Here is a 16,285-nt window from a genome sequence, read left to right as displayed (position 1 = left end):
TCAAATATTAAACTGGAATGCATTGCTCCCACACAAACCCTACTGACTATTCGGTCACTGAGCAATAGGGAGTCTGGGAAGATAGGGGAAAAAGAGGAGGCTATTCACCTCTAATCAGCAGGACTACTGAGACAGACTGAGGGAGGATGTTGAGTTATGAACCTTGTGACCATTAACCAGAACAGACATTTTCTGGTTCAATTATTAAAGGTTTTGAGGTGAGTAATGGGGGAGAAACAGATTGCTTTTTTTTAAGGTATATCATTAGTTCATGCCATGTGAGCAATTGGTCTTTCGGTATTTATTGAATTAAGGACAAATAAGGCAATTTTACTTTAAAGGCAAAACTGCAGATTGTATTGAAGATACAGGGACATTAAATTCAAAGCACATCACCTTGCTGTCACTGAACAAAATAGATAAAATGTAATCTACTACCACACAAATAAGTTACATTCACATTAATATCACAGTATAAACACCATGTATTATCAGAATCAAACATAATTTCTTAAAAGAGTACCCCAGGCTCTGCCAGATCACCGACATCTAAACGAGGTGGGCATCACCCTAATTCTTTTCAATGTTGCGCCACAGGATGAGTCTGTTCTGATCCTTTTAGCAACACTTGCTATCCAAAATAAAATTGGATTCTAGTTCTATAGACCTACTTTGTGGCACACAAATATCATGCTATAGTTTAAATATTTGCTGATTATCACAGAAGGTACAAAATGTCTAGCCAACAGTATCTATTAGGATATTTTTGACAAAGGAAATTATTACAGAAAGTGATTGCAACAATTATGTGTAACACAGTCATACATTTACATTTGGAATTTGTCATCATGGAGATCCTAAGATTTGGGCATTGTAGATCTTTTGGTTGTAATTTACTGCACCAGTTTTTACTGATATAAAAGTGTAAACTGAAGTAATGATCACTTTTGCAACCCTGTTTCTGCTTAAGACTTTTCAAATGACCCTAGAGGGTCACCTATTTATTAAATGTAAAAGTAATTAATTTTTGGTCCACTTTTTTAGCTGTCGTGTCAAAAAGGATACAATTTAAAATATTAGGGAAGTTAAAGTCATTCTATCCAGCATAATTTCCTGAGATGTGGCTCAGGTCACAAAAACATACACACTAACCTGAGAGCGAAACCGTAGTCCAATCCATATACTCATGTATATGTTGCAGTCATCCACACATTGATTAAAATGAATCCAGACAAAACAAAGGAAGTTCACCAATGTACTAATATTATTTAGACCCCCAAATGCCTATAACTAGTACGATTCCTACATACATTTAACTTGACTGATTCCTTAAAATTCTGTAACTTATTTAATAGTACTGATTGGTTTATGTGGTCGTCTTTTTTTCTGTTGGAAAGTGAAATGAAAGATGTCTCACTGAATATAGCATAAATACAATGGAAAAAATAGAAGGCCATTATCATGGGCATTTACAGTGTCTGTAGTTCCAGCATATGATTCTTATTCAGGAAAGCATGAGAAGACATTATGCTAATCAGCAGAGTGATGTTATCACTTTTTGACTTATGATGTGTTCCAGTGATAAAAGCTCAGAAATATGTTTGGCTCTAGCCTGTTTAATTAAGAATAGTCCCATAGGCAAGTTGCCTCTCCAGGGTGAAAGGTGGAACAGGAAGGGTAAACATGAGAGTCTTTAAGGGTCAGGAGGTGAAGTAGGAGTTCTGCATGGAGTAGAGACGGTCGATGGGGTTTCCTACTCGTCCTGCCAGAAGACCAGTTTCTCCCGTTGCCAGGAGACAGTCACCAAGGTGACTGAGGCTTCCATCGCTATCCAAATCATGGAAGACTGTCTCTGAGTCTGCAATAAAAAAAAGAGAAGGATCCAAACATCTGTGGTAGAACTGTGTTAATGTCAAGAATACTAAAAGAGAAGGATGGGAAGGTGGTCAAATATGACTTTTAAGCCTGAAAATGTAATCCAAACTAAAGGCTTTATTGATGTGTCTTACCGTAGGAGTGGATCTGTTCACTGTTTAGCTGAGGAGGTGTCAGCCCATGTCGAAATGGCTCTCCGCCGTAGATGTTGGGGTCCAGAGAAAGTAGCTGCTGACGTGGCAGAGACGGGTATCCTAGCATGCTGTCCATACCATGAGTACTAGACCCATCTAGAAAGGTGAAAGCTCATTTTAAATATTTGAGTTTTTTTGTCTGCCTAAAAAAAAGGTATTCCCTTTTCCTACCCTCACTGTCATCATTGCTTTGACGGCCCCCTCTGCTAGGTCCTCTCCTGGTCCCTCCCAGTTGCTCCTGTTCCTGCTGCTGCTGCTGCTGTTGCTGCTGTCGGCGAGCTATCTTTTTCATCTGAGGCACAGAATTGGATGCCATAAGAATCTTCTGAAGGTGTTTACATTTAAAGTGACAGAACATGTCTTCAGGAAAGACATGGAGTCTCACCTTAGCTCTCTGGTTTTGAAACCACACCTGCACAACTCGCACTGTCAGACCAGTCTCAGCAGCCAGTGTCTCCCTCACCTATAAGTTAAACATTTTCATTGCTTTTAGGAAACAAACTTCATAAATTGCTTTACCAGACAACCAGGGAACAAACAAGGAATACTGAAAGGACAGTCGAGGTCTGTTTTGGCATGGACTTCCACTGATACGAGGCTGATTCACCCACCTTTCGGCATGGCTTGGCCGATACTTCAAAGGAGGCCTTGAAAGCTCGCCGCTGTTGTGTAGTCAAGATGGTACGTGGTCGTTTTGAACGCTTGTGCTCTTTGCCTTCATCACCACCTTTTCCACTCCCGGAGCCTCCCCCGCCATCTTCATCCTCACTTTTCACTGAATAAGATAAGGAGTTGACAAAGCTCAAACTCAGACCCCAGTGCAATGTTCTCAGAAAGGCAGTTTTGTGGTAAAACTCTAATTTAGTACCCTATTTGGGTCATCTTGTTGTCTTTACAATTATTTGTATTACTGACCGGACACAAGCTGGAGACAATCTTAATTTCCCATCGTGCTACTTGGTGATTTTGTAAAATTTAATTGTGATTAGATGTGTTGAAAACTGTGATTAATCAACGGTAGGCCAATGATCAGAATTTACCAAATAAATCTATACTACTTTGACTTCTATTAGATGCGTTACAAGTTAAACAGTATTGCATTCAACACTGCACCTGATTCAGTTGGGGCAGGACTAATTGCAGCGAGCATTTCCCTCTCCTTTTCATAGTCCATGCGGCAGAGCAGCTGGCCTTCTTTCAGCACAAACTCATCACCTCTCTGCAGTCGGCGTTCACACTCGCAGCAGCTGAAGCATTCCAGGTGGTACACCTGTCCTAGCACACGCATTATCAGCTCAGAGCGTCCAATGACCTGCAGGCAGGCACTGCACTTCCTTACAAAGAGCCTGAAAGTACAAAGAAACACACATGCCCTTATGTGTTCAGATTTATTTATGTCTGAAAGCAAAAAAGGAGTTAAGGTAATTAAAAATGAAGATGCAAACAAGGAGCTCTAACACATTTACCCTCAGCTACAATTAAAATGTAGATGAGTGAAGTCTCTTAATTAAAGACTGTATAGGCATTACCCAATTCGCAGAGCAACAAGGTGAACATCTGTTAAGACGAGTAACAGTTGTTTCCGAGTTTTTGTTTTGTTTTCTCCCTAGCGACAGTAGGTGGCAGTAGTTAGTTGATAATCTGCTGCTTTTTTCTGCATGATCGTTAAATGTTAAGAACTTGTTACAATTCAGGTAACCTTATACAAATCACAATCCTAAAAATACATACTCTGTATACCAACTCTAAACTAGTCTTAAAATTGTCTTTGTTGGATTCATTACTTTTCTTAATGACTTCTTGCATTCTTTAGTTCCCCTATTTCTACCCCTCTGAGATGTTATAACCTTTCAATTGCTCTCATGCTTCAGAATCACTTCCAGTGCCTATTTACATTCACAGGGTCCAAGTCTCTGACTTCAAATCCTCCCAAATCCCTGTTCTTGCACTTGGTCTCCTCCCCCTCCCTTAGCCTTTTCTGCCAGCATTCCCAGTTTTCCCTCATGCCCTCCAAGCCTGCCTCTCCAGTTCACTGAAACTAATAAAGATGGGATTAATTAGATTGTTGTTTAAACAGTGAGATGGCCAGACAGACGCTGTAAACTCATAACCAGGGATTGGTGTTAGCATGGGGTTAATCTCTCCCCTCTCACTTATGCACACAAAAACAACCCCCCCCCCCCCCCCCCCCCCCCCCCCCCCCACACACACACACACACACACACACACACGCACAGGTACTTGCCCACACATATGCATGCATGCACACCAACATTAGGGCATGCAACAACTGCCTACCATCATACTGGTGGTATAAAATAACTCCAGCAAGGCAATAAGCTTTATGGACAAGAACATTAGCCAATCACGTCAGAAGATTTAGGATCCTTAAGAGAAATAAAAGAGCCCCAAAATCAATAAAGACCCATGGAGACCGGAATAGCATCACAACAAAACAAAGATCTTGTTAGGAAGGGAGAGAGAATGAAAAGGGAGGCAATTGATGAGGAGATGAAGGTTAAGGTATTGACCCTCCCAGACTGACTGAGAGTAAGGTGTTGCTGCCCAAATCTGGAGAGCCAAAAACAGAGCCAGGTCTGCACATTAGAGCTTCTAATCTGTGGTTCTGTCCCAAACGCAGCTGCTGCAGCTAATCTTTCTCAATCCATCTGCCAAACGGTCTCCTCAAATTCCCTAAATGACTGTCCCCAACTTGATATCAAAAAGAAAAGTAGAATGTCTAGTGTCAACCCTATAGCTCAATTGCTAAAGGGCTTTATGTTTTACTGTTCTTTAACCTACTTTCTGACTGAAGCAATGCAATGCATTCCAGAAAGATGATTCATGTGTAAAAGAGCAAACCTGTTGTGTTGGTGGGTTGCTTCTGAAGCCTATACTAAAAAGAAGAGCCCACCAATGTACTTTTTGCACAGCCTCACTTTACATCTGAATAGACACTTCCGTGTCTTAAATAGTTGCTTTCACAGTGGACGATACTCAGCAGAACATTATTATCAGGGCTGCTTGACATAAGACGGATGATGCGTGTGGTTAAGTCCCACACTCCCTAATCAATGTGTACACAGCACGGTAGGAATTTACTCAACATGGCACATGAAGGCAACTTGGGGTAACTGCCGCAGAGGGGGGTCTGTAAGTAGATCATTCTAATCCCTCTAATAGAAGTATCATTCGCACATGGTCATGTTTGGGGGGCAGCTTACCAAAATCACAATGAAAATAATAGAGGGTAACCATGGACCTGAGACAGTCTGAATTTAGCTTCATCATATTCTTACAAATATGTTTCAAATTTCTGAGCATTTATCATTTTTTATATCTGTTTCAGTTTCTTAAGTAATGAAGTAATAATAACAATTAACCTGTGAGGTATTTTGTGGTAAAATACATTAGCAGGCATCTCTTTTAACAAAATAACAGTTTGTACAACACTGTTTGTCAATACGTAAACTCGACGGCAAAGAAAGGGGATACAAGTGCACATCAGCCAAGACTTTGTTTTGAATGAGATTCAAAGAAAAAAAGTCAACTTCAATGCTATGGATTTCTGAGGCAATAGAGGGTTAGAAGGTTAGAGCTCAGAGATTAAAAGATCAAATTCAGAAAGACAGAGAGACATGCTGTATTCATAGAGGTCTGATATAATTACGTTTTTCCTCTTTGTATTTATCTAGATCTCAGGCATACAACCAGAATCTTTGCCGTCTCTCTAAGCTGTGTCATGTGGCATTGTTTAGCCTGTGAGCTCTGACAAGTTTAACACAGTCTGGACTGAAATACAATCATTTCATAAATATGTATGTGTCTCAGAGCTGTTACAGTTTAGTACATCCCTGTGTTGTCATGATTAATATTTATACAGGTATTGGTTTGGTTACACTGGTTATGAATTATGCTTGGTTTGCATTCAGCCAAACGTAAGTACCTTGAGAAGAGAGAGCTGTCAGTCATTCTAAACACCTGGACAATTGTTTACCCAGCATATGAAACACTCAGGTCCTGATAGGCTATATTTTGTTTCCTACAAACTTATTGACACCAACATGTGACACATAAATGGCGCTCCCTGAAAATTAAGGTATAACAAAGAATTGAGAAGATACAGGAAAAAAGAACAAATTATATGCATCAATCTTATTTTTAAGTTTTATTTAGTTTTTTATTTCTTAGGTGTGTGTGTGTGTGTGTGTGTGTGTGTGTGTGTGTGGGTGTGGGTGTGGGTGTGTGTGTGTGTGTGTGTGTGTGTGTGGGTGTGGGTGTGTGTGTGTGTGTGTGTTTACACTTATGCGTGCACACTTTTGGCGGATATTGCTCTGTGGAGTAAAATGGCTCAGAGCCAGGGTTCAGTAATCACATCATCTCCTTTTATTAAATCTCCCTGCGCTGCTTCTGTGTTATTAAAATCTCCCAGCATTCCCCACGATACTTGCTACCCTGCCACCACTCCTTCACATACATTTTTGGGTGTGTGTGTGTGTGTGTGTGTGTGTGTGTGTGTGTGTGTGTGTGTGTGTGTGTGTGTGTGTGTGTGTGTGTGAGTATAGTTATATATTCGTATATAACTACATCAATGCATTTATGTACATATTGACCATCTCTCTCTCATTTTCTCAGTATAGATAGATAGATAGATAGATAGATAGATAGATAGATAGATAGATAGATAGATAGATAGATAGATAGATAGATAGATAGATAGATAGATAGATAGATAGATAGATAGATAGATAGATAGATAGATAGATAGATAGATAGATAGATAGATAGATAGATAGATAGATAGATAGATAGATAGATAGATAGATAGATAGATGTCTCATGCATTCATGCATTCATAAATGCACTCAAACACATAGATAGAGGCGGTGTAAACACAGATAAGGTGCATGAGTGCAAACATTAATAAAACAGCGACAGATGCTGTCATTTGTCCAACAAGTCAACCTTTAATATCAGTGGTCTCAATGACTGCTTTCTAAACCAAAACCTCACATAAAGTTATATAGTCCCAATAAAAATTGTTCACACTAGTGAAACCATCAGTGTATATGAGAGCAGAATTTATTCTCAAAATAATTCAAAAGTCACCAGAAACCTGTATGACATGCATGGTCTGCATGGTCTGTGTTTCTGTGTGTGTGTCTGTGTGTCTTTGATCAAGAATGAATGCTATGTGTCAGGATGTAGATGTGTGTTTGTGAGTGTGAGTGATAGGGTGTGTGTTAGTTTAGATAAAACAGTTAATCCCCAGGCCACCAGAACGCAATATCCTGTCTGCCCGTTTCTCATTTCCTGTCTGACTCTGGCGGAGCGGGAAGCAGCAGGGAGGGGCTGGTGGGGGACAGTGGGGTCCATTACCTCAGAAACAGAAGATACAGCAGGCTGGTTAGAGAAAAGTCTATGCCAATCTTTCTATCTCTCTCTTTCTGATGCAACCCCCTATTCTCACTCTTTTTTTTCTTTCTCCCTCTCTGCTTTTATTGTCTCAGATTTAATAAAGCTGAAGCGAGCAGCTTGTTCTGCCATGAAACATTTATTAGCTGTCTGTTATAAAATTGTTGTGGGGGAGGAAAGATGATGGGGTCTCGTCTCACATTATGCAAAAACAGTGGCAATATCAAACGCACGACCCCTCCCACATATATACACACACAAACACACCGCTATACCAGATAAAAATCAGCCCATCAGTATGCCTTTTCTCTCTAAAACTAAAAAAATATATCCTCTTTACTTTGTTTATCCCATTTTGAACCCATTCTCGTTCACTTGAAGCTGTGCTATATGTTCTTTTAGTCATTTCATCAGATCTGATATTAGTCAACAGCACATCATCAACACAAAATGAAAAGACATTAAACTCCCCCCTCCCTATTTTCTTTTCATCTGGCAAATGTCCAACCATTATCTGTTGAACTGCTAGTTTGGCTAAGATAAGAGCATGGCGGTGCTTTAAAATTGCAGAATATGGATGGATGTAATAGTGGATCCCTTGACTGGAGTTTATATACAAACGCAGACAGATTTGCTGGCAGATGATGTAAAGATTTGTAAAAAGCCAGTTTTATCTTTTCCAGTAGCATAACCTCACACAGAAAATTTAAGAAAATTCACCTTTTAATTTGAGTGCTGAATACTGAATACATTTATTCAGTGGGGGTCGGGGCAAATATTAGGAAATATTTGCTTTCAACAAAATTACAAGTGGCACAATTATTGGTACCCCAGCTGTTCATACCTTGCATTCTCCCTATGGTTATAGGACAGCACTTTGTCTTCTCTTTCACAGGTTTGCAGCATTCAGAGAGGGGTATTTAACCATTCTTCTCTGCACAGACTCTCTAGATTACACAAAATCTCGGATTTTCTGTTATGATATCTTCTATTTTACTTAATCCAAAAGTTTTTTTTGGATTTAGGTCTGGGGACTGACATGGTCTCATCTGACCAAATCTGACCAAAGCGCACAGTTACAGTTAAATGCTCAGTAGATTAGTAGAGCAAATTCTACATGTCTACGTTTATGATAGTGGGACAGACTGCCATGCCTTTCAGAAAGTTCTTGCCATGTAGCTAGAGTCTAACAGTTATTGTGCAGATTTGGTGACCCCCTAGATGTCAGTACTGTAACTGCTGCAGTTTTCCAACAGTGACCTCTGGAGATTTCGTTTACTTCCCTTAACCTGCTAACTGTGTGTGGCAGAAAGATAAATATGTGTCCTTGTCCAGGTGTGGACATCTGTTAAATGCCATATTGATAGCACAGGGAAACAGAAAGCTATGGATTACTAACAGGAGATTTCCAAATAACTCTGGTCACTTTAAAAAATTATCACTAAAACCAGTGCTTCAGTTAACATGTATTTTGATGGGATCATTAGAGGTTCCAACAATTGTGCCCCCAGTATTTTTGTTAAAAAAAATTGTTTCTTTATATGAGATTTTCTTTCCCACCGAATAATGGTCCTCAAATTAAAGGTTGGATATTTCTAGATTTGTTTCTAAATTAATGTTACAACAATAAAATATAATTTTTTTAAGGCTGTTTACCAGGTGTACCAACAAATTTACTCACATCTGCAAATATGCCAGTTCCAACATAACAAGAGCAGTCTTGATTTAACTAAATCATACTCCATAAAGACAACATAATTTTATGTTTTATTACGATAAACAATTAGTTTTAGCTGTCTCCATGTCTCTCAGCACATTAAAAATAAGAGGTCTTGCAAGTTTAGAATTACTGGAGAATATATTTATTAAAACACAAGCATATTTGTTTTCTGACCACATTAAGACTAAGACTACTTTAAAACATATTTGTCAGTCAGTCATTCTCTACACCGCTTCTTCCATAGTGGGTCGCAGGAACCCACTCTCCAGCAGTTTACAGGCGGGAGGCGGGGTACACCCTGGACAGGTCACCAGTCCCTCGCAGGGCAACACACAAACAACCAACAACACACTTATTCACACACCTAAGGGCAATTTAGAGAGACCAGTTAACCTAAAAGGCATGTCTTTGGACTGTGGGAGGAAGCCGGAATACCTGGTGAGAACTCACGGATGCACGGGGAGAACAAGCAAACTCCGTGCAGAAAGACCCCCGGCCGGGAGTCAAACCCTATATAGAAATTTGACATATTACATAATTCTTTGTTAGCATTTCTGAGCTGCCCACAGTCAGTTCTGCCTTCAGGACAGCCAGAGATTTCAACAATTAGTACAGAACCCAATCAGTCTCCCTACAATTTCTTCCCATTGCCCTCCTGAGACACAAGGCAGCGAATATGGTGCGGGTGGTGGGGTGATTAAGAGAAAACAAGGGATAAATGGGGAGATAAACTGTTTGGTGTCATCACTGCTATCAATCTCAACAAGAAGGAAATGAGGTTTGGTATACAGAAATAATATTGCAAAGGAGACAGTGATGAATGAGGTAATGGATCAAGAGACAGGGAGAGGAATGGCTGATAGGGTGAAGGTATGGAAGAGAGAAAGAGGATGAAATATGTTTTCCATCCCTGGATTAAAACTCAGACGTTCACTAAAAAAACACACTTCAGTAGAACTCTGTTTAGGTTGTTCACAGTATAGTTACGCATAATAAGAATAACATATTTTTATAATTGCAAACAACATCAAATGTTTCAGACTTCTCCCAAACCATACTGTCTGGCATTATAGACAAGGCGTAGTAAATGTCCACAATGGTAACCAATTTCCACTTGGCTGAAACAGTTTTTGTGGTTTTACTGGGGTGTTTTCTAGGTTCTGCACTGCCAGACAAACTGTCTGGACTCAATCTTATTGAGCAGGGAAATTTTGGGAAAGTCTGACAATAAAGTCTTCTAATAAGAATTCAGACCATTTTTGATGTAGGGAAAACTTTTAGAGCTTACAGTTAGAGCACTTTGCTTTCAATCACCCCACTCCTTTATTTGACCTATCAATGTTATTTATTAAACAATGTCTGTGTGTCATGTGTTAGCCATGTTTTACAAATATTAACAACACAATCAATTTCAAAAGAATTTCTTACTGTTTACAGCACAAATAAATTTACTTTTAAAATCTAAATAGGCACCTGAGATTATGAGGTAGTTATTTGAAAATCTGAGGCTTCAGGGAATAATCTTCAATATCACATAAAATAAAAAAAATATTTTAATACTTCTGTGCTGTGTTTGAGCTGTTAAACCTGAATATTCATTTTATTTAAAGAAATATCCACTGTTATGCTGAAGTCTTACATTCACATTTTGAGCTTTAAAGCAGCCTTCTTAGAATAATTAGAGAAGCAGTCCTTCAAAAATATTAAATATGCAAATTCTGAATTAGATTTTGCCTTCAAGGCAGTTTAGTTGAGATGAATTGTGTGTGAGATGGGCTCATGTTTCAATATTAGATTGGTTTTCTAATGTGAATTGTTGTTTTTTGATGTACTTACTTTTTCATCCCAACCCAGTAATTCAAAATCTATTCTGCTCCCTTTATCTTTCCATAAGCAAGTTACATATTTAGTCGAGTCCTAAAGAAAAAAAAAAAAGGTAAATAGGTAGATGCTGAAGGAAACATTATGTGAGTGTCCTTTACAGGGTCTGTATTCTGTGAAGGAGTCAGAGAGTTTGTATGTCTTTGTGCACAGTGATGTAATCAAGCCAAAGATGCTGCTTTAGAAAAATGAAATAACCAAATAAGAGCAGAGGATCTCGGAAGGTTTGCAAGATGCTGACTTAATATGAATGTGTGTCATCCAAAGATACTTCAATTATTTGCCCTAATGTAATTCCAAATATACAGATATAACTAATAAGTCTGGATCAATGTCAGGCAAAATATCTTTTTTGAAGCAGATGGTGCAATAATGAAACTGAGTCTCAAGTAAAAAGCAGAAAGAAAAATAAGCTTGTGCTAATGACTGTGTGAATTCCTCTAAAATTCTTATGTGCAATCCAAATTCCTGGACAAGCTTCTCTGTTGCAATGCACACACCTGCTTCAGATGGGGGAGTGTGTAGTGTAAGGCGCTGATGGACAGTCTGCAGGGAAAACAAGGAGACATTGTTGCTAATCTGCTGAAGGTCACAGACATTACTGTGTGCCAAGTCTGGCACCAACTCACACAACAAGGCAACAAGGCACATGCATAGGGAACTTAAACAACACCGTAATTAATTAAGCACTTACTATTGATATGGATTTGCAATTATATTCATTACACAAGGAAATCAAATTTCCTTTTTCAATCCATCACTGATAATTATGACAAAAATTTCGTTTTGACTCCACTTTCCCACTCATTTTTCCAGACGAACGCCACACAACAGAGCTTTGATATTCTTTCTCTCCCGCGCTCCTCCAGATGCCAGGTACAGTGGGAGAGTCTATGCTGCTGGATGCCATCTGACATATTTCAAAACAATGATAAGCTACAGGCTTTTCTTTAAGCTGTCCAACCCTGCAGACACATACTGACTAGCATGGACAGAAAAACCGAAGATAAACCATTTTATGACCATTCAGTTATAGCTGAATCATCAACAGCAAGCATATACTGCCCATTTCACCCGCTTCTGCTTTTAAGCTTGTTTAAACTTTGGTAAAATATATGTTGTGTTTCATCCAAAAGAGTACTTAAAGATTGTCAATGCAAATAAGAATATTTAGGTAATTAATATTGTATACATTTAACAGAAATGAGATATGAACAGGCAAACTGTTGCCTACATAGAGTTTAGACCAAAAAAATAAATTAATAATAGCACAAGGATTGATATAACATGGAGAAAGATCTCCAAAGGCAAATAATATTTTGTTTGTTCTATAACAAGCTGTGATCCTTAAACTTGGTCTGTGTAATGACATGTACATTATTCTACACCATACATAGGCCACACACAGTCAAGCATAAGTTTTAATTTTAATACAATGTAAAAAAAAATTCAACAATTTGACCGATTCCAGCATTGCCTGTATAGTATTGATCTGTGCTTTTGGTGCACCTGTTTAGACTAATGAGCTCATGGGACTGAACATTTTCTAAACCTGGAAGGAGTTTTGATGTTTGGACTGTTTATAAAATCTTCTTAATAATCATCACATGTTTTATTTAGAAAACAATAAACATACAGGGGTTAATTGCTTGGTTGCAAAATACTGGAAAAATAACAGCACCTTAGCGTTTTTTTCTGATTCAATAAAATCTAGACAACAATTAACCAAAACTAACAGCATTGATCAATGTGACATCTTTATATTGTTCTTTTCTACTCCTATACACAGCTTGTGCAACTATCCCTGTTAGGATTTTGTATAGATTTCCACTGATTATGAACAGCCTCTATTTTACCCTCCCTTCGACCTAACCACAAATCCTGCCTTAATGCTAACCAGAACCAGAACCCTATGAATGACGTTATGTCTCATTTGCCCCGGGATTTGACCCTCAACATAATTTTCATTTTCAAAAGAATATTGAAAACAGTATATATTTTTTAAAATGCTTAGTCTAGCAATAGTTTTTTTTTTTTTTTAAATCTTATTGTGTTATCAGATGCGTCTTACTTTTCATAGTCATGCTTGCAGTACAGCAGGCGGTCCCTGCAGTAACAGGTCCCGGTAAGTGCGCTCAGACAGACGGCGCACTTGACGCAGGTCTCGTGCCAGGACCGCTCGTTCACGCGCAGCAGGAAGCGGTCGGCGATGGGAGACTCGCAGGCCGCGCACACCTCTCCCCCTCCTCTGAAATCTGGACCTGTTTGGAGCATATCAGCCACAGTTACATCGAGGAGGCCAGAACTGGTTCTCATAAATAAATAAAAAAGCTTAAGCCTATCATCTGGCGCAAGCCACTGTTGTTTCTTCTGACAAAGAAGAGGGGAAATCCCTTTTGATGTTCCAAAGGCAAAAAGGTTACACAGCTTTTTGACACAAATCCTATATTTAAAATGTTTAAAAATGAAATTTTATTACTCGCATTAAGAAATTGACGTTCTTTTGCGTGGCCATAAGTAAGATCACAGTTTCCTTTCACATTTCTGGCCTATGTTTGATAAATGTATGAAAAGAGCAACATTGTTAAATGTTGCCTGCATCTCTCTTGAAGACATAAACTTAAACATTTACAAACATGAATCAGTACAGGGGCATCTGTGATGGTTATCGCTACTTTGGAGCCACTCTCATAACATTTCACGTAAAAATTTGTCACTTTTTTGTCTTGTGAGAATTGACGGACTTTTTATCTCGGTTTCAAAAGGAAATTTCAGATTAAATCTTTTTTTTTTTTTTAAAAGTATATTCATTATCTATTTATCAAGGGAGCGGTGAACTTAGCCTAACTACTCATTTCTTATATAATTAGAAATTCTCATCTGTCAAGCTTTCGAAGTCTCTCTATGTAGATAATTATGTTTTAAAAAAGCCTTCTGCTAATAAGCATTTATTTCCTTGCCACAAATAGCTCACCAAAAGGCGTGGAGGACGGAGGCTGTTGCAGACAGGACTGCTGGTTCTCTTCAGTTTTCATTCCTTCTTTCCTTCCCTCAGTGTGATCGCTAAAGAGATAAAATTACACAATATCGAAGAAAACATCGCAGCACATTCACAACCCAAACTAAACCAGGAGTACACCTGAGCCAAAGCTGGAAAACTAAGCATCAGTCCGTCTTTTGTTTGTGCGGCATTGATGTATAGATCATAAAAATCAAATAGAATGAGCAAAAACAGTTATTTTGGACTCGGTTCAGATCTTTAAATTTAGAGAATGAGAAAAATAAAAACAATACATATTGAAGCTATAATCAACGAATCAAACCTAAACATCAAATATTAATTTTTGATTCAAACATAATTTTATATCAGTATTCGCCTCAGAATCTTGATTTAGCCCTGATACGCCTAAATTGTACAAGCCACTTTTAAAATTGAAATGTTATTATGAAGCCTACACTGTTTAGATTCTACTGGAAAACGAAGCAATAAAAAGACAATATGCCAAAAACATTTCTTTTTCTCGTACTCTTTCTTCTCTTTTTTATTTTAAGATATAAATAAAAACATAGGCTTTTTGCTATCCAATACTGGAAATACATTCTGTTTAAACGTCAACAAAAGTTTTTTAACGGCAAAAAATACCTTAATTTTTACATTTTTATTATTTTATTTTATTCCACTATATTTTGTGAAAACACATCCTTAGCAAAAGCATGCTGTATAAAAAAATAACTTGGATTTTTTTCGATTTCATTTTGATTAGAAAACACATTCAGAATGAAATAAATTAATAAAACAATAGTGATACATTTATCATTTGGCAAAAGAGATAAATTTAGTTCCGGTTCTCTCTGGAATTTCCGACTCTTTGAATGTAGTTTAAAACATACGAGAGAGAGAGTTTTGGGCTGTTGTTACATAAAATTATCAAACTAAACAAATAAATAATGTAAATGCAGTTAATCTGATTTGGGATCTTTCCTGTGTGGCTTCAGTGAATAAATCAAATTATTGCCATACAGCAATAGGTTGTGAAAGCCTGAAATGTTGTTTTGTTACTCTTTTAAAACCAGGGATTGAACAATAAGATGTTGGTCTCATTCTGTTCATTTACTTATTCAGTCACATAAAATTACAGTTAACAATTCAGCATTTTAATGAATTGTCATAAGTAGCCTAATAATAATAATAATAATAATAATAATAATAATAATAATAATTTATTATAACAACGATTTTGCCCAACAATTGGATTTGATTATCTCTCTCAATGAAGAAAAAAGTACTTCCGTACACTGGCAGTATAAAATAATTATTGACAAAATCCAACATAAGACAATATAAGAATAGTAAGAGAATGGATAATCCACACCTCATCCATTCTCAGTCTAAATATCATGGAACAATTCACCCAAAAATCTCAGAGTAGTTCTCATTTTACCCTGTACATTCATGGAGAAAAGCATCCCACCCAGAGCTTGCTTTATGATACGAAGAATTCACTCAAGTCTAACTTTTGCACATGTCCATGCTGCTTTCTCTGCCAACCTGTTCCCGAGTTTCAGAGTCTTACCTTGAGGTGAAACACACTCCTGAAATCTCGGTTGGCAACATTTAAATCCAGCGAAACTTCCAGCTTTTGTGTGACAGAACAGACGCGATTTTACAGATCGTCCACATTAGCTACCTCACAGTTTGCTTACGGAAGAAATTCCAACACCATGATGCCCGAAAATATGGTCTATTGTGTCTCCTGATTTCTCCGACAGCCGTGTGCGCGCTCTGGTTTGTTTTGTGCGCAAAAAGGGAGCGGAGGGAGGAGATGGACAGGCACGGAGGGAGGGAGAAGGTGCGGAAGATGATGAGAGAAGATGAGCAATAATGTGTGCCTATTGATAACTCAGATGAGAAAGATCTCTTGAATCTGTGTTTAGGGGTAGATCGATTCTTATAAAGGGCACAGTTAAGCAATAACTTAGTGACTTATTGATATCCCCTTGTATAACAAATAAATCTTTAGCATTGATTTTATATACTAACCCGAAACATCTTGATTTTGGGATGAACGTCTGAAGAAGCAAAGGCAAATGAGCACTTGCACCTGAACAGAACCCTCCTAAAAATTACGAAAAATAATACACAAATAAACTTGCTTTACTGGACAATTTCTACATATTGTCACAGATCACTGGATGAAAA

General features: G+C 38.0%; 1 protein-coding gene across 1 annotated transcript; it reads right to left on the bottom strand.

The window, feature by feature from the left end:
• Positions 1-1,571: 1,571 nt before the first annotated feature.
• LOC124864533 (LIM homeobox transcription factor 1-alpha-like) lies at positions 1,572-15,880 on the bottom strand. The gene is made up of 9 exons (XM_047359345.1): positions 15,660-15,880; positions 14,060-14,148; positions 13,157-13,346; positions 3,183-3,415; positions 2,681-2,844; positions 2,455-2,532; positions 2,241-2,361; positions 2,010-2,165; positions 1,572-1,858 (listed from the first exon to the last, which is right to left on the bottom strand). Exons 1-9 carry the CDS (start codon positions 15,698-15,700, stop codon positions 1,701-1,703), a joined length of 1,230 nt encoding a protein of 409 aa, XP_047215301.1. The 5' UTR covers positions 15,701-15,880; the 3' UTR covers positions 1,572-1,700.
• Positions 15,881-16,285: the final 405 nt, after the last annotated feature.

The sequence above is a fragment of the Girardinichthys multiradiatus genome, chromosome Y (genome assembly GCF_021462225.1).
Source record: "Girardinichthys multiradiatus isolate DD_20200921_A chromosome Y, DD_fGirMul_XY1, whole genome shotgun sequence".
Classification (NCBI taxonomy): domain Eukaryota; kingdom Metazoa; phylum Chordata; class Actinopteri; order Cyprinodontiformes; family Goodeidae; genus Girardinichthys; species Girardinichthys multiradiatus.
The sequence above is the reverse complement of the archived record's forward strand: the minus strand, read 5'-3'. Positions and strand labels throughout refer to the sequence as shown.

Excerpts from the sequence above, each read along its gene's own strand:
- LOC124864533 (XM_047359345.1), bottom strand. The coding sequence starts at position 15,700 with ATGTTGCCAACCGAGATTTCAGGAGTGTGTTTCACCTCAAG. Across the intron at positions 14,149-15,659 it reads GGAGTGTGTTTCACCTCAAG|CGATCACACTGAGGGAAGGA; the intron begins GTAAGACTCTGA and ends TTATCTCTTTAG. Across the intron at positions 2,362-2,454 it reads TTCAAAACCAGAGAGCTAAG|ATGAAAAAGATAGCTCGCCG; the intron begins GTGAGACTCCAT and ends TCTGTGCCTCAG.